Source organism: Ammospiza caudacuta, chromosome 8 (genome assembly GCF_027887145.1).
Source record: "Ammospiza caudacuta isolate bAmmCau1 chromosome 8, bAmmCau1.pri, whole genome shotgun sequence".
In the NCBI taxonomy this organism is placed as follows: Eukaryota; Metazoa; Chordata; class Aves; order Passeriformes; family Passerellidae; genus Ammospiza; species Ammospiza caudacuta.
Genome location: NC_080600.1, coordinates 25,128,884 through 25,156,176, shown reverse-complemented (window position 1 = coordinate 25,156,176; position 27,293 = coordinate 25,128,884). Strand labels below are relative to the sequence as shown.

The 27,293-nt window shown below is 39.1% G+C and overlaps 1 protein-coding gene across 2 annotated transcripts in view; it reads left to right on the top strand.

The window, feature by feature from the left end:
- Positions 1–27,293, top strand: part of CERS6 (ceramide synthase 6) — a 91,339-nt gene that overhangs the window by 46,290 nt on the left and 17,756 nt on the right. For both annotated transcript variants that reach the window (XM_058809605.1, XM_058809604.1), the window contains exons 4-8: positions 588–645; positions 14,918–14,968; positions 17,569–17,661; positions 23,605–23,733; positions 27,082–27,188. In XM_058809605.1, coding sequence (XP_058665588.1) covers positions 588–645; positions 14,918–14,968; positions 17,569–17,661; positions 23,605–23,733; positions 27,082–27,188 — 438 coding nt within the window. The remainder of the gene's footprint in view (positions 1–587; positions 646–14,917; positions 14,969–17,568; positions 17,662–23,604; positions 23,734–27,081; positions 27,189–27,293) is intronic.

The window sequence follows — 27,293 nt, the reverse complement described above, 5'->3', positions numbered from 1 at the left end:
TAAATTATGGATATATATCTGTATCCAGCATATCAATCTGTCCTAAATGCACTCCCTAAAACCAAATGTGGAGTGCTGCAATCTGCCAAGTGAATTTCCAGCTCATTGTGAATGGCACTTTTCATTTCTAAAGAGTCTGTTTGACATGCAGTACTCCCAAGTCACCTGTTGAAGTCTTAATAAAATTTTTTATTATCTTTTTCCTCTAATAAGGAATATAAGGTGTCTAATAAGAGATGACCTTTCCTGCAACAGATGGGTAAATTGTCCTCTCTCCTCCAATGTCCTGCTAGTTTTCATTAAACTTTTAAAAACTTAATATCCTCGAAAATGTGTGAGGATTTTCTTCCCCTGTTTAGATAAAATTAGCAAGTATTTTCAGAGAGCTAATGAGAGGCCAGGAAAAGCAGGCAAATGAGCACAATGCTTGATAACAGAAGTTGTAGAAAACCAGACCAAAATTTTGCTTCAACTTCTGTTAATTTAACCAGGGTGTGGTGATTTTTTGGTGAAATAAGAAATCATGTGTTGAACTGTAAAATATGTAAACCTGGTATCCTAGAGTTAATCTCTTGTGCCTTTTGCAGGTGGAGATTTACATTTTACCTTTATATATTTACCTATGGAGTTCGGTTCCTGAAAAAGGTAGGCACTTATATTATTATGCTTTCATAACATATCACAGACTTGAAGTCTTGTACAGGTACAATATAAAGCTCAGGAATAAAGTCAATGTTCACAAGGAGTGAAAATTAAAATTTTATTTGCATTCATAAAATGCTTTGCTACTAGCATTGGTAAGGAATATAAGTTCTTATCAATATTTAATGGGGTTTTAAAAGAAAAAAAGGCATAGCAACATGCCTAGTTCACTTGATTACTTTTCATTGTAGGTATTAAACTGGCAGTAAGGCTTACCAAAGTATTAATCTCAATTTCACCATCATCCTTGCTTAAATGCCTCTGACAGAGGTTACTTTTTATTAACAAACACATTGCATTAGTTTTAGAAAAAAATACCTTTTTAGCCTATTCTTTTTCTAATGTACTGTGGAAGGAGGTTTCTGTGGAGTTTCCCATCAGTGGTGTGTTTCACCTGATTTAAAAAGAGAAGGGTATGGAAAGCTTCTAAGCACTCTGACATAGGTCTGTTAAGCCTGCAGTAGAGAGTAATATGGATTTGTGGTGCAAATGTTTTTACAGTGTGACTAGTTCTCAGAGCTTCTGTACAAGTTGGGCCATATTTCTGTAATTCTAGGAGGTGAAATTAGGGGAATGGTGCACTCAATGTGTTCATGTAATCTTTGTTTTGGTCAAAAATTTGACACAAGAATTTGTACCCTGAATGTCTCTGGGTGAGAGACAGATTCTGTATCCTGAATGTGCTTTGTAAGTAAAAGAGGTTTAATGTTCTTTTTTATGTCTGTAGTTCTTGAGGCTGTCTCAGGTGCAAGGCAGCTTGGTGTGAGCAGGAATGATGATGTGCCTGTGCAGGGAGGGCACACCAGAGCTATTGAGCAGTACGCAGCCCCAGGGAAAGTGTGGCCCAGAGCAGCATCAGTTGCATTCTCCCTCTGTCTCCTTGAACACTTCCATTTTGTGTGTACTTCATCCATTAACATGCTGTATGGTCACTTGATCCGTAGCACTGTGTGTTTCAGAACATGCCCTGCAGTGGGATGCTAATGTACTGAGGGGATGAAAAAGGTCATAATCAGGATTTGAACTCACTTGTGTAATTTCTGATACTTTATGAGAAGAGGGAATCAGTGCAATTGTAGGTTAAGTGTTCACGTTGTCCACCTTCTACCTCAAATACTATTTTCAAGAGCAGATTTGATAAAGAGTGTTCTTCTGTGTGAGGAAATGGACCAAGATACCAACTTTGAAAGAGAAAATGATACTTTCTTTGTTACTAGCTGCCAGCTCCAGTCTTTACTGTTTTTAGATCAGGTTTAAATTATTTGTGACTGCGGAGTGGGTGAGTGGCCCACAAAATCATTTAATGGGAAGCATTCACCTTTCCATCAAATCCTCATTGCCCCCATTCTTGGTAAAATGGCAAATGCTAGATGTGGCCATCCCCACCTTAATTTTCAGACTTCTGAATGAGATGTTTTAGCACTGAAGGACTAAAGCTAGCACACACTACAGCATTCTTTGTGTATTTATAAATCACTAATATTTGAAGCATAAAAGATAAGTAACCAATTATATTTCCACTTTGATCATGTATATGCAAATTCTTTCCTTTCTGAATGAAACTGAGATTTTCAGCTCTACCATTTGTTTCATTTGCTTGTCTACAAAACACTTCTTTGCGGAGTACCACACCAATAGTCATGTCAACAAAACATTAAGTTCCAGTGAGTGCCAGTGGCATTAAACTGGCTGCTTTGCTTATCATTAACACAGGAACCAGATAATGTTTTTGTTTTCCTCAGTAATATTTGTAGTTAAATAAATGGTGGCTTTGCTCATTAAGAATTAATGGTCTGACTGTGCTCCAATTAAATGGAAAAAATATCATTATCTTTGGTGATAAAGAAATAGAGCAAAGAGTTCAGGATTAGCTTGCTTCTTGCTTGCTCACCCTTGGTGCTAAGCAGTGCCTGTATAGTGCTGTAAAATGGAAAAACAAGCATGTGGAAGCAAAGCTTCCAGGTGGCATATATAGACTTTTCACATTTAATTTCCTTTCTTTAATTGCCCATGAGAATTACAAACTCACAGAAGAGGATTAATTTTCTGTGAGTCTTCTGAAGTCTGTACTGAGACTTGGAAACCTGAAGTTGCATGTAGGTATTCTACTGGGAAAAGAATCATCAGCCTGGATAAACAAATCTTGCTATTTTTCAAATTCAGTGTTGAAGTAAGGCAGATGATACAAGTATGCTGTGGCTATATTTAAAAAATGCTGGGTGCAACAAGCTTCTGTGGGTATGCAGCTGATGGAGTGTCCTTCCTAATGAATCATCCCCTACAGGAGGACTGAGAACTGTCTGGTGGGTAGTTACAATTTCTAGCTTGCAAAAGAACAGGGAAAGCCATGTTGAAGTGTAAATTTGACTGCAAAAGGCCACTCAAGGGACATAAATGTATGGAAGGCAAATAAAAAATAGCAGGGTAGTATGAAGGAAAAGGACCCGACAGGTAGAGCTCCGCTTCTTCTGTTACGAAATTTCCCCTTTCTTGAAACTGTAGGATGTTTCAGATGAAGAAACTGAAGTGCTTATCCTCATGTGTGCACTAACCACTGAGCCAGTGAGCTTCTGTGTGACAGCAGGAGATGTTCTGGTAGTGGCCCACAGTTTCTCTGGGCCCATTGAGAGAAACCAGCTTCATGCTGGTTTGTGAGAGACAATGTTGTATTCTGTTGCTCGGTTGAGTTGACGGATTCTTTGCCTCTTTTTGGAATAAAATAGCAGCAGCGATACATGCACATTCTACAGCCCAGAGAGAGTACTGTAGAATTTGTAAATGCCTTTTCAGATTGCTTGTACTCCAGAATTTTAGAGCCTAAAGTCAGACCACCTTCATTAGAAATACATGAAAAGAACTTGTCAATAAAGTGATGGCTGGTTATTGACATTGTTTCTGTATTACAGTTCACCTACTATTCAGATTGTTAACTTTACATCAAGAAAATAATGGCTGTAATGCACAGCCACTTCATAAAATTAAATTGCTATATCAAAAAATATACTGGTGCTCTAGACAGTTTTCAGTCTTTGTAGCAGTAGGACAGACTTGATTTTGTCATAAAATTTCCTCAGCTATTGGAAAGCTATTTGCAGAACACATTGCATGTTATATCATTTGGAGCAGAAAAAATGACCTGCATCAGAATATTCAATATTTCATTTACTGTTTCCATCTTTTGTTGCCCTACCTGCTGCATCTACTTTTTCATGAAACTAATGCTGCTGCATATTTTGTGGAACAGAACAATAAAAGAAATGCAGCATCTTGGAAAAATGCATACCACTGTTTGGATTATGTCTGATTGTCTGATTCATAGAATAAGACTCCTTAAAGCAGGTTTAAGCCTTTTTTCTGGTTTTAGCACTGAAATACCAAAGCGTGAGTTTGGAAAATATTTACCACCTTGGTTTAAATCAGAGCTGGCTCTAACAAACACCACTGTGGCAAAAGCTGGGAGGGAGGGAGTTTACCTCCAGAGCTCTTGGTATCCCTTTCACTCTTGAATCAATTCAGAAGGCCTTCTGCTGGGCACATTTTCTGCTCTAGTCTGCATCTGCTGTGATGCTTTCTTCCCCTGTTCTTCCCGAAAGGTTGTTATATTATCTGTTACTGGAGCCTTGTAATTCCTTTTGTTCAGAGAGCTTATTTGCAAAATGCTGGATAAATATTCTCATTTAAATGAAGAATGCCAGAGGCCACTGTGGAGCCCTTTTAACACAATGCTGATATTTGATATTTTACTGTGCTATTAGCAGAGGGATAATGTGATACGTAGGCCACTAAGGGAGGAAGTGAAGCCCGCATTTGGTAGATTGTGCTTGCTTTAAAATTGATTTGGATTCTCTGGAGGGTTTGATTCCTTTTTTATTTTTTACTCATAAAACCAGTTGCTGAGTTTCTGTAAGTCATGAAAATTTTTAAGCTAAAATAATTTTGGATGTTAAAATTGAATTATAACCTTTTTCCTTTATGTGAAAGCACGGCTAAACATTAGGTGATAAAAAAAAACAATTTCTAATTCACTGAGTGAGCAAGAAAGTATACCCGTGCCCTGGAGTCTTTTGAAGAATGCCATTGTGAGAAAGGGGAAATACCGTATTACATTTTAAATAAGCATCACAAGTGGAAAAGGTTTCCAGGAAGACCATAGTTAGATGCTATCTCATGGAAAAGGAATAATTTGTTTCAGATTAATCTTCAGAAAGGCATAAAAAGTGTTGAGGGCATTTAGGAGAGATTATAGAGTGTTTTAGATGCCTGAGATCTAAATCACGAGTCATGCTGTGAGAAAAATCAAAGCTACTGAAGAAATTTAGTTTTAAATGACTGCAGCACCTCAGTGTACATCAACAAGGAGAATGAATGCATTTTGGACAATGAGGCTTTGTAAGAGAAGGCGAGTCAGCATAGGAAGTAATTCTCTGTGTGAGCTGTTGGAAGTTAAGATAATAACTGCATCAGGCAAAAGAGGACAAAGCTAGGCAAGCTGGCAGAGTTTATTTCTGGCTGAAAGGAAACTGAAAGGTTTTGAAAGAAAAAGCAAAAGGAGAATATCAATGGTATCCTAATTCAGTAATAGGATGACAACAGGACTTTCAAATGTATACAACAGGGACAAATTTTACATAATCATGGGAAGGAAAAGCAACACACTAATTCAAAAAATGCATCTAGAATTCAATTTCACTTTATCTGTTTTGAATCCAGCTGGGGGTATTTAATAACATCAGAGTAGTAAGTAAATGCTATGTAATCATCAAATTGGCAAGTTAAGCTGGTACTGAGCCATGTTCAGCATCTCTGCTGCTTGTGCATTGCGCTGGGCAGTGAAGGAGGGGCTGCCACACCTCATATCCCCCTGTGGACTGGTTGCTAATTTTGCCTTCAGCACAGTCAGTATTCATTTTCTTGGCAGCCCAGCTTTCTGAAAGACTGAAATTTTTTCAGGGTCATATCATAAAAATGCCAGATATAGAAAAAAAACCTCACAAAGTGTTATATTTGGGTAATTTTATGATAAAAATAGTATTAATTCATCTATAAACTGAGGTTGTTCATTCATACCTGTAGTAAAGTATTAGCTCAGCACTCTATTGCCATGAGCTTTTCGTGTTTTTCTATTCAAATTAATGAAGCAGTCTTGTTTTTCACAGCTAATTAAACCTGAGCAAAGAGTACATGTTTCGATATAAGAAATAGTAATGCAGGTTATTATACAGAATTGTAATACAGGTTATTACTAATGTAACTGGTGCCTTGCATTGCCCTTGTTCAGTTGCACTCACTACTGAGGGAATGACTAGGAGGAGGATAGCTGTATTCTCAATTGAATTAGTAAAACCTGTAGAACAAAATGTATTTTTATATCATAAGTGCTTCAAGTCATTAAAGTGCTTCATTTTATCTTTCAGTAGAGGGAAAAATCTTGGCAATGAATAAATATATCATCGATAATCTTTTTGGTTTTTTCCTATTATATTCCCTTCCAATGTTAACCTGTCACACCTCTCAGAGCTTTATCATTTCTTCTCCCCACTGATGCTCTTGGCTATTGGCTGTTGAACAGTGGCAGGTTAGCCACATGGGGAAGTACTGCTGTAAATTTGAAACCTATTCAGAGTTTTGCTTCTATTTTTTAACTGCTGTTTTCTCACAGGCAACTTAAGGAGTTTCTACAGGGATTTTTGTCCTGTCCGCAGGAATTGTAGGCTCAAGAAGATGAGAAAGAGAAAATTCCTTCCTCTTGCCCAGCTACTTTAGGTTCTCTGCTGTCGCACAAATTTAATATTTATGGTTTTATACTAAAACTTAGTACAAATTTGTAATTTATGAAACAAAATCATATGCAATTTATGATAGTTCTCCTCTTCTCATCCCTACCAGCCAGTCTTATTGCTAGTTGTTTTAATAGATCAATTGCAGAAAACTGCAAGTTATGTCAATAGATCCATCAGCAGATGACAAATGGAAACATCAGAAGACTTGTCTCTTTGCACTTCCTCAGCAGGAGGGGAAGGTGAAAAACAAAGAGAAAATGAATATAACATTTTATGTAAGTTTAGATATTCTGGGAAATTATTTTGTCTGTCTTCTTTTGCTTTAGAGAAGACAATGTTGTTATTATGGTCACTGACTCAGAACTGAGCAGGAAAAAATTCCTTGCAAACTGTGTTTTTATATTTAAATTAATTAACATTTCCCCCATCTGTCTTCCTGTTAGAGGTAAACACAATATGAGAGAGATTCTCTCACTGTGATTTTTTCATTTAGTACTTACTACTTGTGGCATTATTACATACACCAAGAAATGTGATTCTTGGGGTGTTCTCTGCAGGGCCAGGAGTTGGACTTGACGATCCTGATGGGATCCTTCCAACTCAGCATATTCTGTGATTCTGAGTATTTCAGTTGTAATGAAAAAACACAGTGTTTGCAGGAGTGGAAGGGAAGCAGCTGCTTCAGGGTGTCCTTACTCACTGTTGCTCAGGGTTGTGCCTCATTTTAGCTGTGCTTAGTGATGGGTTCCTGTGCAGTGCCCACACACTGGGGTGCCTTTTGGCCTGCCTGGTCCAGCCTGTCTGAAGGAGTTCTGCTCTCTCAGTCAGGTGGGAGTTGTGGTGTCTGTGTTGGGAAGCAGTCAGCTCCTTCTGCCAGGGTTTTGGTGGCATTACTTGAGAGTGGGGAGTTCACTAATAAAAGGCCTTCCTCACCACCTGCCCATTATGGCACTATGTGATTCAAATACATTCTTGCCTCTCCAGGGCCCTGTGAACTAAAGAATAATGGCCCTGTGAACTAGAGAAAACCTATATTTCCTATTAAAAATTCTGCAGTTGCAGTAACTTCCTAATTTTCAGACTGTCAGGGATGATCCTGAGACCTTGCTACAATGTGCCTATATGAAAGTACAGCAAAACACATCAGCTGGGGCTTTTGGTTAGTTTTTCTCTATACAGTGTGTTTCCAGTAGGCAGTGCAGTTTAATCAATACCACAATCTTAAACATCTGGGTTCAGGCATGAAATTTTACTTGATGTTTACCTTGGTATGGAGTTGTTATTATTACTGAAATTTTACTCTGGCCCCCTTCATGGACAGCATGCAATGGTGGAACATGTTGTATGTCAGTGAAGCAAGCCACGGTGAATCCTGCAAAGGAAAGCAGCTGCCTGAGGATTTCCAAAACTCAGCATCAGGAGTACAATGAGTCTGGTAAACACTTGCCATCAACACATGGTACTGGAAGGCAGTGGCTGGCAGAATCAGACGCGCGCACTCTTCTTGCAGAGCAGCCACAAATAGGAACATAATTACAGAAAGTAGATATGTAATGATGAGTTTAATTATTCACCATTTTCCTGTATGCCTTTGAGTAACCACAGTATCAGAGCACTGGAAACCCTGGGGCTTTGTTGAAGCTGCATGCTGTAGGAAAATTAGGAGTAGTCTGAAATCAGGCTACTCTGCAGTGATCAATAAGGGTTGAAGTGCCCTATTTTATTTTTTAATGATTTTGTCTTGGGATTTTTCCTGATCTCTTAAAGGTTTAATTTTATGCAGATCTCCCTCCTACACTTGGTGAGGTTCCCCAAGTGTAAACTTCAGTACTCTCTCTTAACAAACTAATTCCAGGCATGCAGTTATGTGTTGTCCTTTTAAATAAAGTAAATCCATAAATATCCTCCTAGATGCAAATGCTAGGCTAATTGATGTGGTCTGGCATTGTGATCAAAAATAGAAGGCAGCTGTAGAGCTGATGTACAGCTGCTTTGCTTCATCAGAGGGTTATCAGGCATCTGGAGTGCTTGGGTGAATGTGGCCACTACTTTCTGTGCACAGTTCTTACAGTGTGGATTGAGGAACTACAAAATACATTGAATAGTGTTTCTGGGAACTATAGCCTAGCTCCTGTAATATTTATGTAGACATCCAGCTGTTCTAAAATGTCATAGCACCCATGATCACTCAGTTTGCTCATGACCAAACAGTCCTTGAAAACGTTGTCATTACACATGAAGGCAAAAGATTTTAGAAGTTTTGTTTACTACAACACAATCAGCGGAGCAAGTGTCAGAGGAAGAAGGTACACAGAAGAGAGCAAATATTTTGATGGCTGGGCTTGGTAAGGAGACTGGTGGCTGTCTGGGAGAGGAGATGCTGCAGGCACCAAATTCTCTGTCTGGAGTGTTCTTCCATTCTGTTCAGTGCATTGCCTTAATATTAGGACCCTTCCAGATTCTAATTCTGAGTTCCTTTTGCCAGCTTCATTTTCCTCTTAAGCTGTAAGTTGAAAGTCAACTTTTATCAACACAAGGCATAAGCTCCAGATCTCTGTACATAATATTTTTTAAGAGAAAAGTGGATGTTCGCGTGGAGCTTACTCTGCCTTTCCAAATATAATTTCGTATAATATATTAAAACTTGAATTTGTATTTTTTCTAAAACCTTTTTTTTGAACACACATGTGTTTGCATTTGAATGTCAAGAGCATCGTGCAGTGATTGTTATTAATCTTGGCCTTTATAATTTCTTCCATATTTTACAGTTTCCTATTGGCAGAAGTATAATTTTTAATTATGTTTGGAAGTCAACAGTGCAGATTGCTGAGAGGAAACACTGAGCACTCTTCATTGCAGAAGCATTTTTTCCTCTAAAACCTTTTTTCTACAGACACAAAGCACTAAACTCTAGAGGGAAAAAACCTCCAGTTCTGCAGAAACTTAAAACAGCTTGCTTAGTCACAATATATGAAAAAAGAACCTCAGAAGGTTCATTGACAATGTGTCATATTGTCTTCACTTCTGTAGTTAGCTATGCCAAGAAATACCAACAACTGCTTGGATCTGTGAAGGATTTATGAAAATTCTATTCCTGGTGTAAGAGGCAACTGCATCCTAAACCAAATCAACAGTCCCTGCAAGGCAGAGCTTGCACAAGCTGATGCAAAATAGTAGCCATGGATTTTGTTGTTTTGCTGAGTTCTCTTTTCTCCCAGCATGGTGCTTTGTCAGAACTCGGTGATTTTGTGGGTAGAGGGAAGCATACATGATTTGGATGTGTAGGTGACTTGCAGTGGTGCTCACAGAGTCAGTTTGTGGCACAGCTCAGCCTGTGCTCTTGGCATCGTTGTCTGCCAAGGCTGTGCCCTCAGAGCCTGTCATGCATGGCCAGCGGAGGCTGGAAACTGTCTGATGTGTGCTTTGAGTCAGTGGAACTTTGGTTTGAGAAATTCTTCAGTAGTAGCAAAACAAGTACAACAGTAGCAAGGGATGTTGCTATATTCAGGGCAGTTTTTCAGAGGATAGTAAGAAAAAGCACACATTTTTAGGAAATCAGAGAGTTTCCAAGACATCATAAGGCAGCCTTAGTGGAAGATGGTAGAAAATTTGAAAAGCTCACTCAGAAAGTTCTGGTTGTTGCTTTATGAATTTTCTGAAAATCAAGAACAATGAGCAATCATTTAATTTTCTTTCTGCTGGAGAGAAGGAAGCTGCAAAATATTAATACTTGTGAAAAAAAGAAAAGGTGATTTTCTGTAACTTTTTAAATGGTGGCTTGTTTTACAAAACTCCTTAATACCAAGGATTTTTTCTGTAGTTAAGAGGAATAAGAATCTATTTGTTTCTACTTTATATCCAGAAGCAAGTATTTTCATGGATATATATACTTCTTAAGAGTGAAAGGTGGCAGCAGTCTACAGGTACACGGATCTTCATTGAGCCAAGAAGATAGGGAAGGAAGCCCAGGATCATTGTGGAATTTGTATCTAAGAGACTAACTTATTAAAACATCTCTTGGGTTTACCATACATGGATGGAGTAATTTTTATAGTAGAACATAGAGCTGGCAGAGGAGAGTAAGGAAGGATGCTTTTTATGTTTCCAGGTAATCTAACTTTCCTTCTAATGTCAGCAGCCATCCAGCACACCATGCCAAGAGGATGCAGATGTTGCAGGAAAAAAAAAAGAAATCGAGCATTTCAATTTACCTCTAAGCGAGTGCTTATTCAACCAAGTGATGTCCAAAAGGAATGTCTATTAATACATTGTTGTAAAAGAAAAAGGTTGCTATAATCCCTACCCATAACTGGGGGAAAATTACTATTGACATACTATTTGATTTAGGCAAGTAGAAATGCACAAAAACAAATCCAACCAATGGAACAAAACCTAACAACAAAAAAAAAAACCTACTACCCAATACCCCAAAAAACCTGTTAATTATGAATAATTGTCCATCTCCTAATGTTATGAAAGGTGCTGTTGATTAAAAGGCTATCAGTTTCAGTTCCTGGATAATAAAAAATGTGTGAAAAGTGTCAAATGTTACTGTACTTTGGAGTGAACAGAAAGCTGGTAGTCTCCTCCTGTGCTGTTGCAGTTGCACTTTGGGTGGATGAGGTGTAAAGCTGGGGATACACCGAGGGAGGGAGGCGTGTGCCAGGGGGGCAGGAGCTGCTACTGAGGAGGAGAGTTTGGCTGAGTCTTGCCCTGTACAGGGGTATCAGACAGTGGAGGTTTGCCCCATGGGTAAGAACAAATTGCACACAGACTTTTGGGGCTAAGTGAGAGCTGATCAAGAGGAAATCTTCTGGCCTTACTTTGTACCACTTGTTTCTGTGAAGAGCAAAGCAAGGACCTGCTGTAACTTGGTGAATGTAGGTACGAATGCCATGAGACATCTTTGTCATATTTGCCTATATCAGCCCCAAAAAATGAGATCAGTAGAGCTTTGCTGAAAGTATATATTACCTTGACTATAATGAATAGTGCTTATTTCCATTCCACTTAATATTGCTTATAGCAATTGATACAAAATTGTATTCAAATGTTTTAACCAAGACAGATAAAAATCTTGGCAGAATAGTGAACATGTACACAGTGAATACTCTGTATTTTGCTGGTTTTGTTCTACAGTTTCAAAAGCTATCTAATTTGAAAAGCAACTTTAAATCTTTTCTTTTTGGACTAAGGATGTCTTATTGTGATTTGAAATGTGTTTTGAACATAAATTGACTCTAGTGAAATGTGGGGATTCTGTCTTGATATTCCTGGATTTTTACATGCTGGATTCTGGTAAAAACAGCTGCCAGATTTCTTTTTTTGATGGAAAAATCAGAAATTTTTTCTTACTTACCTAAGAATTTTGGAAGTACCCCTTTGGGAGCTACACCATGACCTCATAGTCATGACTAAATCAGGTGCATAACAGCTCTTTTGTGATAAACAGGAAGTTTTTTATTGTACTGCTTATTTTCCCCCCTTAATTTACTATCACAATTCATCTTTCACAAACGATACTAGCAGCATTTTGAGCAAGACCTGGAGATTTTAACTTCTTAGGACTTTCTAAACGCCAGGGGCCAATTAGATGCTTTCTCTAGAGATAAGTGCATGAGGCAATGGATACAAAACAACCCAGGGCTTCTGGCTAAGCATGCAAATGTCACAGATAATTTGGGAAGGGTTTTTTTGGTTTGTTTTTTTTTTCTTCTAAATCCTCAGTCATTTCCTTGTCTCAAGAGAAGTTTTCTTTCTGAAGGAATTCTTTAAAATTACTCTGTCTAATCACAGGGATGGAGAGAGATTTGATGGAGTTTTTAGCAGATATTCCTGTAAGGGAATTAAGGTGATTTGTTGCTTAATACTGTAAATCTCAACAGATTGAACAGCTGTTTACATCCTCTGTCACTGACATTGCATTCATTTGGCACTGCCCCTAAGTGTGGTAAAACTTCAGCTTCCATCTGAGCTCCTTTATGTTCTGTAAGGCAGGCTGTCAGCATTGTAGGGCTGGTGCTCCTAGCATAATTGGTACTGAAGTTTTTAGTATTCTGTTTCCAGCTTAAGGGGGGGAGGCTTTTTGTTATCAGGATCTTTGGATTTCCTCTCTTCTCCAATCCCCTCGTGTCCCTCTCTTCTTCAGACATATACCAAGAATAGGAAGTGAAATGAAAATTGGGTATTCAGCAGGCAGCAAAAAGAGAAGCATGCCTTTATGTTCATCAGAAAAGGATTTGTTGTGGAGCCAAGTCACTGACCTTTTCTTCTAATCCAACATGGGATTTTCAGGCAGAACTGTGCTCTGCTTCACAGTGACCTTGCCTGTTCTGAGGAAGTTTGCAGACGTGTCCTAGGAGCACACACAGGACGCACTTGAGCCCTGGAATGTCAGTCTTAGGTCCCTTATGATTAATCCACCTTTCACTGCTGGGTCTAGGTCTCGCTCTGCAGCCTGTGTGAGCTTTTTTTAGGTTGTTGCTTCCTACTGAAGCCTCTACACAGTATTGCACAGTTGTGAGGCTCACAGAGGTCTAAATAAGATGCTTCTTGGTCCAACTGTAACCATGGATTACATTTAGGTGTTGAGTGCAGTCTAAGGCTGTGCTCATTGTGGAGGTCAGAGAGGAAGGTTGTGCTTAAACCAAGCTCTTCCTCCACCTCTTCCCTAAAACCCTGCAGACAAGCATAACCCAAGTGCCCTGCTGCTAAAGCTATTAACAGCAACTCAGAGGTGCCAAGGCAAGTCAGGGGGAAGGGAGACTGGGGAGCTAAGAAGGGTAAGAAGGTGCTGCAGGAGCCCTGGCATTTTAAGTGCTCTTGCCCACAAAGGATCCATTAGGTTTCCAAACAGCTGCTCAGAAGCATTTTGTCTGAGATGGCAGCATGGCCTTCTGAGCCTTGTGTGGCTCAGAAGGGACATATATTCTGCTGCATTGGTCTTTGAGGCTTAATGCATGCATTACATTATTTGTCAGTTGTGATACCCTGTAGGGCTTTGTGGTTATAGGTTCATCAAGAAAGGCCTATTTTATTTAGCAACCAGCATTTTAATTGCTCATAAACCTCTGTATCTGTAGCTCCTGCAGCAAGCATCTCTATGAAGAAGGCTTAAGATGTCATAATATTTGAAAGAGAAAAATATGCTTTTTTTGCCAGGACCTGTAATTTAGGCAGCAAAATAATTGGGTATGAAGCATCTCTTATCTTTTGATGAATATGATATGAAAGACAGTTACAGCTTTTCAAACCTGGCTAAAACTATGAATTATCCTAGAATATTTGTGTGGATCTAATTTAGGCACCTGTCAGACAGAAATATTTTAGATTCTTTATATTGTCTTGCAGAGATACTGTGGCTGTTTCCAAAGACTTTTTTTATTGCATGAAATGAGGGGAACTTGTATAGCACAGTAAATATGGTGGAGACCTTAGAACCAATTAATTGGTTCCATGAAGAAGTTATTTCTGATGGAGGGAAGGATAAGTTTGGATGGGCTTTAAGCATTCTTACAGCATCCTTGAGAGAGGCATATCAGAAACTCTAGGAGGTCTGTTACTTCAAATGCTGGCACACCTTTCAGGCTACTGTAGGAGCTATTCTTTGTCATTTCAGGAGCACTGGGGGTAATGGTGTGAAATTTTTATATTCTTTTTATTAAAGGGGCATATTCAAAAATCCTTCCTACCTAGCCTGATTCTCAGCCTGGGGGGCTTTACCATTCTGCCTAGTGTCTGTTTTCTTGCTTTGATGCTCACCCATTGCATTTTGGATGAGTTTGATATTACGGTTTGCCTGAGCTGAGCTGCTCCACCTGATGGTGACAACAAGAACAGGCCTCCTCTCAAGCAGTGAGGATTTATTTGAAAAACTGTGGTCTTGGGGAAGCATTTAATGCTGCAAGTGTAAGCTGTGTGCTGCCTTATTCCAGGAGACTGACTAATGGTGTTCTGTCCCCTTTGTACTTGAATGGAGAGTAGATAAGGCTAGGTAAAGATGAAGGGTGGATCCTATATGGAAGAATGCCTATATATAATAGCACATGCAAGGAATCTTCTTTGAAACATTTAAGCTGGCTGAGGTCAAAATTTCCTGTGCTATTGAGAATATAGTGTGAGATCTGACCATCCAAACACGAGCTGGTTACTTTCAGTCTGCACTCTTGCAAAAGTGGTGTCATGGGGTACCAACAAAAATGGGCAAATTGCTTTAATTCATGCTCTGAAACTCTGAGAAATTTCCTTGACTTTGGTTTTCATAGCCTCTATCAAAGCCTCTATCCAGTATTCGGGTTTCATAGCCTCTATCAAAAAATGCAAATTCTAAGCTGTTCTTTTTTTTTTTTTTTTTGTCCTTTAGTACTAAGTATATACACTTAACATATCACAAAGTGGTCTGTACTGACCTTTGTTTTGCTTTTTCTTCCTTTCAGACACCCTGGCTCTGGAATACCAGGCAGTGCTGGAGCGGGTATCCATATCAGGTAAAAGTTACAGTGCAGTCTAAGAACAAGCATGCCACTTCTGCAGAGCTCTGGTTTTGTTATGGTGGAGCTTTGTCCCAGTATGTTTGTGTGAGTGGGCTACTCAGCATTTCAGAACGTTGCTAGATTCTTCCCGTCTTGCTTGAGTTCAAGATGGGAAAGATGGACATAGCTGTCACACCTGAATTCCACACATTAAATTCCAAAAGCTCCAGAGAAGAGTTTGCAGTTTAAGGAATTTAACCTAGAATGTGTGTATATATTATACATATATATATATATATACATCCTATATGTCTAGGGTTGTTTTGGTTTTTTGGTTTTTTTCCTTCCCTAAGACCAGGGAAGGGGGGAAAAAAATCAATTGCCTGACTGGAAAGTGTGAATAAGATAATTGTCCCAAAGACATATGAATCCCTGTGACAGTCAACAGCCCTTTTCAGAACAGAGACTGAGCAGAGCTGTGTTTGGATGCTGCTGTTCTTGAAGGTTGTGTCTCTGTTGGAAATACTTCAGTGGAGACAGTTCAGCAGAAATCTTGATCCAAGAAATGTTGAGGGAATTTGGTCGTGTAGCCTCAGAAGAAATAATGACTTAAATTCCATCTGGAGATGGAGGGTGAACCGAACAACAGTAGGGAAGCAGCAGCAGAAATTGAATGGGGGAAGTGCTGAAAGTTAATCCCTCAGAAACTTCAGGTACAGTTGTTTCTTAGATTGATGTACCTACAGTCACTGGTGCCTCTCAGCCCGATTTCCTACTTTTTTTGTGTTATTACGTGCAAGAAGAGGTTGACTGAAAGCAAAAGACTCTCAAGCTTACTGATTGAAGAACATATGTTTACCAGACTTACCAGAAGAACAGTCATTTAAAAGTTGGTTACAGCTTTGAGAGTGTGGGAGGTAAAATTACCATATTGAATATTGTTCTAGTAGTGATGAGGGTCCAACATAAAGCAAATTGTCAAATTAAAGTCATTATGAAATCACTGTCTCGCAGATAAAATATCTAGTAGGTGCTAATCAGGGCTAAGTACTGGGGTTTCAGTTTGTTCTCTTGGTTTTTTCCACAACTAGATAAAGTTTCAAATCTTTTATTTGCTACAACTCCTTTGTAAATTAATGAGCAATGCACTGCAGAAATCCAACTGGACTTTACTGTAGACATAGTCAAATGGATCATTTGGGTGATGACACAGACATAATCACAGGTTAAACCTATTGAGGTTAGGTCTAGGAAGAACTGGAACCTAACATTTGAACTAAGTTAAACACATTATTGATCCAAGAAGGAATCTGTGACATCTTTAGAATTGCCCTACACTGTCACTATGTATGGCTTTAGAAATATAAATGCTCTTGTTAATAAAGCAGCTGAAAAAATTTCATTTTTTACTAGAAGTTTTCCCCAGAGAGTTGCCTTGCGATAATGGCTATAATAGTTGCAGTTCATTGCAAGCTCTTATTTTCTTTCCCATTTTAATTACACATAATCAAAAGTCTGTTGGCAGTCTCTCTGACTGAGAAAAGAGTTATATTGGCCCAAGAGATGGCTTTAAAGGATGGATTTTTCATAATTTTTCATAATTTTCAACATTTTTCATAAAGCATAAGCATATGTCTATATTAAATTAACACCCATAGCAGATTTCCTGGGAATCCAAGGACTGGCTTTCAGCTGCAAGGAACTTGTCTGCAAAAGGGAGTGGGAATAAAAGGTGCAACTGAAATACCTCTTGCCAATGGAAGCAGCTCATACCCTGCTAGGCTGCACAGTTGTGCCAGCGCAAGGTGCTCTAGAGATGATTTATCTAATCCTTTGGGAATTGCCCTTAGGAGCTTCTCCCTTGCCAGTGTCCCTGTCTGTGCTGCCATGGAAGGTGTGACTATCATGGAGGCACATTTAAATTAATGTCCTAGGTAGCTCCTAGGTCTGGCTTTCCTAGGCTGAGGGTCAAAGTGTTTATGTGTTACGTTCTTTGAAGTTACCCCAGGCTGGTTTTGGTTGTGGATTTTTTAAATTTCTTTTGTTTTTAAACAACTCCGTCAGCATGTTGTATATCAGACAAGATGCTTCGATAAATTTATTTTATTGTCTTCTTTCCAAATGTTAATATGTGCCCAGAAAATGCCAAAAGTAGGCATTTCTATTATGAAGAGCCCTGCTCAAAGCCCAAATTTTCATCATGAACAGATGAGGTTATATACTAGCATTACTTTTTTTTCTAGTCTACTCTAGTATTGGTTTTTTGCTATACTTTAAAACCCACATTACTGATATACAGCTAGATCTTTCAAGTAAACTTTCAAAACAGACTTAGGAATACCCAGAATTTAGTTTGCTCTGGGTTCCAAATGGACAATATCCTAATTTTTAGTATTACAGTATTGTCAGGGCTAAAACATTAGAAGAGAGTATCTTGGGGAGCTTTATTTTTCCAGAGCCATCAGAGTTTGAAAGAGGCAACCATCATCTTTCTTCACATAGGATGCTTATGTATAATTCAATAATCCCCTGCAATTAAACATGCTTGCTGTAGATCACAGCTGCCTGTAATGTCAGTTAGACTCTATTAACATTTTCTCATCTCCATCTTTCAGCCCCTGATGCCTGACCTTCATTACTACTACATAGTTGAATTGTCATTCTACTGGTCCTTAATGTTTTCTCAATTCATTGACGTCAAAAGAAAGGTAAGAACAACAAGACTAAAAACACAGAGAGCTTTAAGCTTTAGCATATAATTCTTTACGTGAGGAGTAGCTGCATTACATGTGCAGTGAACTGGAAATGCAGTTCTTTCCAGTGTTCAACTCTTGCAGATATTCATCACTGAGAAACTGTGATTGTCTTAATTTGCTCCTGGCTGCTGTAATTTGAGGTTTTCCTGCACATGGAAAGAAGAGCCTGGAGAAAATATTGAAGGGCAAATAGCAGAAGCCAAAAAAATCTTCTGCTTTCATGCAGTGACTTGAATGGAATTGAACAGGTAGTATCTGTTAGATGTGCTGCTTCTTTTAAGAGTTAAACAATGAAATACCAAGAAAAGGGCAAGACTGCCTCATAAATTCACATTATCACTTTGTGAGGTAAGATCTATGAGGGCTTTCAGATTTTTCTACAAAGGCACAGCAAAAACATTTAATATTAAGAAGTGATGTTATATTTAATTTTTATCCTTCCAATCATGTAGCTCGGCATTGCAATTAGAGAATAGTTAATGAAAAAAACAAGACTCTATCCAAATAAAAATATTTTTCCAGAATTAGTTGCAACCTGTTCCATATTCCAAGTTCTCTCCTTCAAGGAGAATCCTAGTCCACAGCAGAACAAGCAGCACAACAGTTACTCTGTAATAACAGTCCATTGAACTATTCTTGCAGGGGCTTTAATGTTTCAAAATTAATTTTTTTAAACATTTGAAAGGATTTTATAATATCTTTATGTTCTTCCTTCAGCTGTCATTTAAGTAAATGATTGTAGGCTATGCTAATGGAAAAATTCCTGTTTATTAGAATTTTAACAGGAGCATAACTCTGAAAAGAGTAAATGAAGGATGCATTATGACCTGAATAAACTCATCTGTCACTTAGAGCCACAGTGTATTTCTGGGAGTCCTATGCCAGAGCTACCTATATAGAAACACACTCCTCTATTTGGATTTCCAGATTATTCCAGAAGCAGAAATCTCAAGAAAGCATCCACAAAATTGAAATCCATATTGGAGGATAAATTGTAAATAAAACAACCAATTTATGATTAATACATATAAATCCTTTGCTTGCATTGTCTGTAGATATTAAACATTCTGTTAATCATGAGCTTGAAATGGGTATAACTTCCCTGTTTCACAAACTGAGATAGAGACAATGCTTAAGGGAGCTGTATGATAGTGGAGATGAATTTAAATCAAGAGTAATATTGACTAATATGTTACACTGCAGGGGCCAAGTCTGTTTCTTAGTTACATAGAAATGACTTGTTATCAGAAAAACCTTAGGGCAACCTGCTGTGGAAATAGGATGTGACCTGGAGGTGGGGAAGTGAATTGCTAGCAGCCTGTTGACACCCCAGCCACAGCTCCTGAGCCCAGAGCACCAGATCCAGCAGTGTCCCGAGCACAGCTCTGTCTGAGAATGGGCAGTGTCCAGCAGAGAGCACGAGCACATCCCCAGTGCAATGACAGCAAGTCAAAAGCCTTCCATTATCAGCAGCCAGCAGGGAGATGCCATATTTATAAATGACCTATTAAACCACTCACTGGTTTGACTGTGGAGACAGCTCTTTTTGTAGCAGAAGCAGAATTGATAACGAGGAAGATCAGATTGGAGAAATGCAGCTGTGCCCTGGTGTCACACAGCAAAACTGTTTGGGGTGCAAGCTGCCAAGGAAACCCACTGAGCTGAAAAATGTTGCTACTGGAGACTTATAATAGTTGGTAAAAAGGAGTACAAGCTTGACAGAAACACCAGTTCTTGCAACACCATAGTAGTTTTCTTTTAAAAGAAGGCTGAGTTTAAAAAAATGTAATGCACCCCATATGCAATGTGTGGAATGGTGCCCACATGAAATAGGGATCTGTTCAACAGGAAGCAGGAAACTTGCCAGCTAATATCAGATGCTATTGTAATATTTCACAATTGGCGTGCACGGAGTAGATTAACAGTTCTCAGCCTGAGTAAGCCACTGATGTTTTCATGCTGCAGTGAAAGGAATATTTTTATCTAAATCTTGGTTATCATTTTAGATACTTTAAATTCAGCAGCAGTGGCTGTGTTTTATTCTGGGACAGTCAGAAGTGCCCAGGCAGTTTTGAGCACTGCAGGAATTCAGCCAAGTGGTTTTTTTCATGTAGTTGGGTTTGTCTGAAGGAGAGGTGCAGTGTGTCCTTGCTGGAAGCAGCAGCCCTCAGCACTGGCCTAACTCCAGAACTCGTCTTTTATTTACTGTAGATCAAGAGAAATGTACTTACTATTTCCTATCTCCATTTTATTCTTCTCTGATAGCAAACTGATGACTTCAAAAATTACTTCCAGAGTTTTGGGGTTTTTGACTTTCAAATACTTTTTTATCTTTATTTAGGTGTTACAAATTCCATCAGATGGTCTTTGCCTGACTGGAGGTGTGAGCAAAGGCTGCTGCACAAACCTACTATTGGCATTAAGTCAGTGAACTTTGTAGCAACTTCTACAGTTTTATAATGGCGTGCTTTTAGCTTCATAAATATCTATTATATTGCTGTAATGGTATTCTCCCTTAAGGGTGTTCATTTTCAAAGACTGAAACCTAGTATGAATTGGTGTTTTATCATCTTTTTCCAGCTTCCCATGCTCCTGTTTTAAAAAACACTGAAAAAAGTAATTATGGAAGTTTGTTAGTTTCAAAAGCATCGGATGAACCTTAAAAACAGTGAGGCTTATTTACATGCTTTCTGGACACCTGATGTATTGTTTAACAGAAAAATATTTGGCAGGTACATTTAAAGGAATGTATTAAATTTGTACTCAGAGTTTTAACAGGTTTGTAGAAGGTCTAGGAGACCTTTCCGGGTATTCACATCTTTTATTTCCAAGCATTTGGGAATTCCTAAAGCTTTTGTGTTATACTTTTTTTTTTTTAATGACAGTCCACTCATTCCAACAATAAAATTTTCTTGAATACTGAATTTTGATCGTAGAAAATTTACACTATATTTTGCTAAACTTGGATACTAGATTTCTTTCTTCAAAGAGACTTTTCTTGGCAATGATAGACACGCAGAATTGATTTCTTTTGTTTCAGTGGAAGCAGTTAAGATTGCATATGTTTTGCAGACCTTTCCCTTTCCTTGTTGATCTGTAATGTAAGCCATACAGTTGATATTTTGCCCTTCAGTGGCACTAATGCTCCCTGGCCCCTTGGCAGTTCAATCAGTGAGTGTGACACGTTAAACAAATGTGGGTGGCAGAAGCCTTAATTCCACAGGACTTGTCTGCAAGTTGGGACCCATGGGGTTTCTCTGCTGTCTGCCCTGTGTTCTTCCCACTGATGGTGTCTAGAATAGGTTCTTTCTCCTATTCTTAGCCAGAGATTTTCTTGACCTAGGCACATGACATCTTCCAGCAGTTACAACTGGAGGCTATGAATCTTCTGTAAATAAACACATCATGTGATTTTAAATACATTAATAAAAAAAAAAATTAAAAAGCCACAAAAATTAAGAAGCCCATTCCTGTACAACTGCTACTATATGTGGGTGAAAATGCTGGAGTAAGCTGGGAACACAGGTACCACTTGGTATCTATGTGTTCAATACCCTTGTGTATAATTAAAATCTAACAGGTAGCATCTTCAGAGCATAGTATTAATTAATGACTTTAAAAAGTGTCACAAAGATGAAAGAAACAATCCCAATAATAAAGCAGTCTTATTTATATAATTACTACTTTTTTTTCCAACAGTTTTTTGTAGATCAGTCCAGCACCTCTTTTTCAGAGGTGGCAGAGTCAAGTAACTGTCTTTTTTAAGAAACATTATTACAGGAGTTCCCCAGACAGCATTTCTTTAAGAAGAGTCATGCAGAAATGCAGAAGACTGCTGCCCAAGAACATTAGGATTTCTTAGGAATAATCCATATTGTCGGGAATGCCTTGAAGAATATCCAAGAGGGACTAGAAATCTAGTATTTGTAGAACATGAATGTGTCAGCTGTGAAAACAAGGGAGATTTTCTACTTGACTTTTTGCCCCATTAAGACTTCCTATGTGCTAACATAATTGCATTTGGAAGGGAAATTAAGAACAGTGCCATAGTGCCTGCAGGTGAAGGAGGTAAAGAGCTAGACTGCAGTATGGCCACAGGGCAATAATAGTAGCTTACTTGTAATCCCATGGAATAAGGTAGGTACTTTGCTGGTTTTATTATTGTGAAGTGGTGAAATGGTCTTTGTATGTGTGTTTCATAGTTCCTGAAATGACTGAGATGCCAAACCCTTGTTTTCCCTCAGGACACTCAGAAAGGGAGACAGCCTTTAATTGTATCTTTCTTCTGTCTGTGTTAGAGGTACTGGTGGTGCCTACTGAGGAGTAGGAAATAGGATCTTGTAGCACCTGATAGCATTAAACATAATGATGGGCTGGGAGCAGGTCCTGTCCCTCCTCATTTAGTGAGACTGCCCAAGGTGCAGGCTTTTCCATGGACTGCAGGGAAGGCAGGTGCTGGCACTGGGAGGCAGTGGCACAGCACATCCCTAAAACCAGTGTGCCTGCTGCCTTCCCAAAGAGAGCTGTGGGCACACTGTGCAGGAAATGCTTCTCAGGACTGAGCAGACAGTGCAGTCAGGGGCTGGAGCTGCTGCTTTTCCAGAGCTGCCCCTGTGTTAACTGGAGCTCGTGGCACTTTCCATAGAGCCCTCCTGCCCGACACAGGTACCTCCAGCTCCTTTGCAAACCAGGTGCTGCCCCTCTGAAGGCACAGTTTTGGTTTTCTCTGTTGTGGGCCACTTAGCTGAAGACTACCACAGCTCAGCAGGACTGGCCAACAAAAGCCACCAGAAAGCCAAATTCCACCTCCCAATACACTTGGTGAGCAGGCTGCCTGAAGGAGCTGCTCCTTTTGACTGTCTGGATCTCTCTCCTTTCTGACAGCTCGGCATGAGAGCCACTGGATCTGTTGGCAGCTGTGTAACAGATTTTACATCTGGTGCATAGAGAAACTTCCCAGTTAAATGTTGCCTGCAATCTTAAGGGTTTTAATATCACTTCCTCAAAGCTGTGCAGGTCGTTCAGCAAATGCCAAGAAGATTATTTTTGACTGACTCAGTGCCTTGCTGAGAAGAGTCTCATTAGGTCCTGTTCTCTCATTAATCAGACTGGGAACCTAGGCCAGGCAGGCAGGCCTCTGCTTTATCTGCCTCATGGCGAGTATCTGTGACTTTACTTCTAGGAGCACCTCCACTCCCAGATTTTTCAATAGTAACAGTTACTTTGTGGCCAAATGACTGAGAGTTACTGGTGTGGAGACCAGCTAGCCTGCATCATTTGGGAGACAGTGGATTGGAACCAATTAGGAGGAGATGCTCCAGCTCACTTGAAGACTTTCCTGATCCTGTTACAGTGTGAAGACAAAGCACCTTGATTAAAAACAAACAAATAAAAGCCTGGATCTGGGATTCTCCCAGTTGTTCTTGGCAGGTGCCTGCTGTCCTAGTGTACTGGTACTTTCCATTGTAGCTATTTGCTCTCTTCTGAATGGGGAATTATTTGGCACTTGGTTATGCATATTGTTATAATCATGTGTTGATGCATAGATACTACAGTGGAGTTTGATTTGCATGTACATATGCCTTTTCAAAGCAGCTTCAACTGCAAATGTTTACTTTATTAGGTTAAATTACTATGAACTGAGAAGTGTGGTCATTACCTACCTTTCAATAATTTTTTTGCATTTGGGTAACATACAATGATTATTTTATTCAATCTAAATGAAATATAGAGCAGGGTGTATAATACACTTATATAGTAGATATTTTTATAACTTAAATATAATGCTGAATTTAAGAAACAACCATCCAATTTTGTATATGACTACAGAATGTCAGTGTTTGCTTCATTGTATTTTTTGTTTTCTATGTCTTTTCCTTGCTTCTGCTTCTCTAGGACTTTGGAATCATGTTTACACATCACATTGTAACAGTCACCCTGATTACCTTCTCATACGTGACCAATCTGACACGAGTGGGAACCTTGATCTTGTGTCTCCATGATGCAGCTGATATTGTCCTAGAGGTGAGATCATTCCTATGTCATCCTGTCACTAGGCAGAACCTTTTTGCCATGCAGAACAAGTATTTCCTAAGCCAGTTCAAGATGGTAATGGTGATTAATATAGTCTATTTCCTTGCCTAAATATCTTGCACTTGTAGCAGCGCATATTTCTGATTTCAGACTGGTTTCTCCTTTGATATGTTGCTTGTACAGAGCAGAGACTGGTAATGCATTGCATGCCAGGGAGGGTTACATGCAGATTCTAAATACAGCATGGGAAAATCAAAAGCTGAAGTTGCAAAATCTGGAAAGCAGTGAAAGTGTCTCACCTGGTTCTTAACCCCTGTGACATGGTGTGTGGAGCAGTGACGCTGTCTCTGAAAGGATCAAGGTGTCACAGTGTGTTTCTGCTCTGCTTTGCTGGGCAGAGAGTGTTGGACAATTTAGTGGCTTATTTGGGCATGGCCAGGGAGCTGACCTCTGGCTTTGCAGGTTCCCATGCCTCTGGATCCCAGTACCAGCAGCTGTATTTGGAAAAGAAGGGATGATTGAAATTCTTTTAAGGCAAGATAGTCTGTAACTTCCATAGTGGCAGCTTAGAGATGTTATCATCCTTTATCTGCACCAGTTGCTAGAGAGCTCTGGGTCATGCTGGAATTTGGCTGTCTCTGAACTCTCCTCCAAAGTTAATAACTATTTTGTCTGAAATTATTTTTTATTCAAGTACCTGCAAGGATACCTGTTATGCAAGAACATAGGCTTACTGCGTGAGTCACCTATTGCAAAATCAAGATCCTGCCATTCTGATTCAGCAGTGCTGTAAATATGGCTTTATTTTTTAAACTTTTTTGGTCTAGAAAGCACATGATTGCCTGAGATAGAGACCAAAAGAGAATATGGATTTTTTTGGGATAAAAATAATCACATCTTTGCAAGTTTATTTTTCTGTTTTAGCAATGTGTATAGCTAGCTGTGACTTCACCTAAACTTTCTTCATTCCTCTTTTCTCACCACCAGAAAGAGCTACTTAAAGGTGTTTATTCTAGATACACCAGTGTCTGTGGAACTATAAAAACACTAGAGAGCAGCTGTACTAGGCTAGCTAAAACTTTACCCTCTGTTCATTAACTGAGAGAAAGAGGAATTGCTGGTGTTCTCACTAGTTGCAAACATTGGTCAGATATGCTTCCTCATGAGGCACATACTTGAGTGGTCTTTCTAGTCAGTTCTTTCAGTCTGGTTTGGCTGGAAATGCTGCTAGGGCAGTGGGTCACAGCACTGGTGCCATATGAGAGGAGATGGACTCTTGCACAGTGCTGACATTACTGAGGGGAAAGTCAGTGCAGAGGAGGAAAACTATCAAACTGCAAAAGAAGTTGGTTAAATGGCTTGCCTTGATGCGTCAGTTGTGCACCTGACTTGTGTTACCTATTACATATTTGTAAAAATGAAAAGCTGTTTCTGGAGGCCACTAGACTCTTTCCATCTATGTCGTAATGAAACACATCCACTGGAAAGCACCATTTTTCATTATTCTCATTTCAAAATTTAGTGTGCATTGGTGGGAATACTGGAGGTGATATTTTTCCCACTAGTCTTAAGGTATCTGGAAGTATGGAAGAGCCATAGTAGGATTTTCAAGAATTTGTAATGCTGTGTTCCTCAGTTGTAGTCATGGTTTTAAATTCAGAAAATTGTGTTCTATTGTCCTGGGTGGCCAAGTTCCATCCAACAACAACATATTCATTCCCCCTTTTTCTAGTCTTTCCTTATCACTATAATGTGTAGAATTATTGTAATTTGTTATTTGAGAACCAATGTCCCAGTAGCTGTACTGTTTTTGAGAAATGGCATGATACTACTACAAGTTGCTATAGTAATATCAGCCTCATGCACTAAGAAACCAGTTTTTTAGACTGCCACCATGGAAATACATCCAGAATTCCTGGACTGAATTTTCCATCATCTGAAAAGCAAGGAAGTTAGTAATGCTTCTGCTTTGTATGTTGGCACCAAAGTGTTCTCTTTTCCTTCAAACTGCTTCAAACCTCTAGAAAATAGGACTGATTCAGAAGGGTTATGTTTTCTTCACAGCAGTGATGGCTTTCCTTATATTCTGGGAGCTTCTTAACTGGGTTTCTTTAGTGAGGAATAATCTTCATGTTCAGGTTTTCAGTTGAACATTGCAGAAATTGGGTAACATCCAAAAGTGCAGGTTTGGTTTTGGCATCCAGATTATCTCTTTCTCTGGTTTGAATTCTGCATTCAGAAGTGTATTCTGTATGCCTGGTTGTAGTAATTTTGCTCCCTCTTAGTACTCTGGAAAGCCTGCATAAGTGTCTTGTGGGGTACTGGGAGCTGGATGCAGGTCCCCTCAGAAAGGAGCTTTGAAAGGGTTCCCAGTGGCTTAGGTGGTCACAAAAGAGTTCCCAGTGACTTAAATGGACTCTCTGGATACCTTTGACAGAAAACATGAAGAAAGACTGGCCCTGTCTCAAGGTAGATGTTGTTTTAAAGTAATAATTAACTGCTTGCACGCATTAACACTGTGGAAGCAGCACGGACATGTTAAAACAAGCTTCCTTCCCTATATACCATTTTCTTAGGGAAGAAAAGGGTAAAGAAACTTCTGGGAAGATCAGTGTTTTAATGAACAGTTTCAGAGAGGAGTAATGAATTAGTGAGTCCTTCACTGGGAAAGAGTCAGAAGATTGCATGAAGACAAGTGAGAAAAGCATGTAAATATAAGCATAAGACAACAAGTCAGAAAGCAGAAGCTGAAAAGAGAACCTTGAAAAAATACCTGAAGGGGAGGGGTATAATATTTGAGGTGGAAACTACTCTGTTTAGGCAGAAAAGGAAGAAGAGATGCTTCAGAAAAATGCAGTACATGGGGTGTACTGGAGGAATTGAGACAAGGTTTATATATAGCAGCTACTAGAAGGTCAGAGAGCATGGGGTACATGGAAGGTAGATGGATGCTGAAAATGCCAGTGGAGCATACTGGAAAGGTGGAAGATAAGCAGATAAAGAAGTTGGGGACAAAGATACTGTAAACATACTGGAGTTCCATAAAAGGTTTAGAAGAGTTTTGCAAATCTGAAATTGTACAATCTCAAAAATGAAATTGAGTGGGAAATAAATTAAATACATACTCTAGTTTTATGTAGTCTGATTTGGTTTTTATTCCGAAGAAGATATTTCCAGCTGCTTGGTGGAGAGGAGTTCCAAGATCACTGTCAGGTGGCCCAGTGAAAATGTTAGCGATATCATAAAAATTTGATTTCTTCTTTTTCTTACAACTTATACACAGTACAAGAGAATTGAGTTGTCCTCATGGAAGTAAAAACACATCTTTTTCTTTTGCAGGCTGCCAAAATGGCAAACTATTGCAAGTGTCAAAAACTGAGTGACCTTCTGTTCCTTACATTTGCCGTTGTCTTCATTGTCAGTAGGCTTGGCATATATCCCTTATGGTGAGTAAGGACATTGTTTTCCTCAAGCTCTAGGCACCAAACAAGCTTGTAAATAACTATGTTATAATTGAAAACGATTCATTACTGTTACTCTGTTTCCCAAAG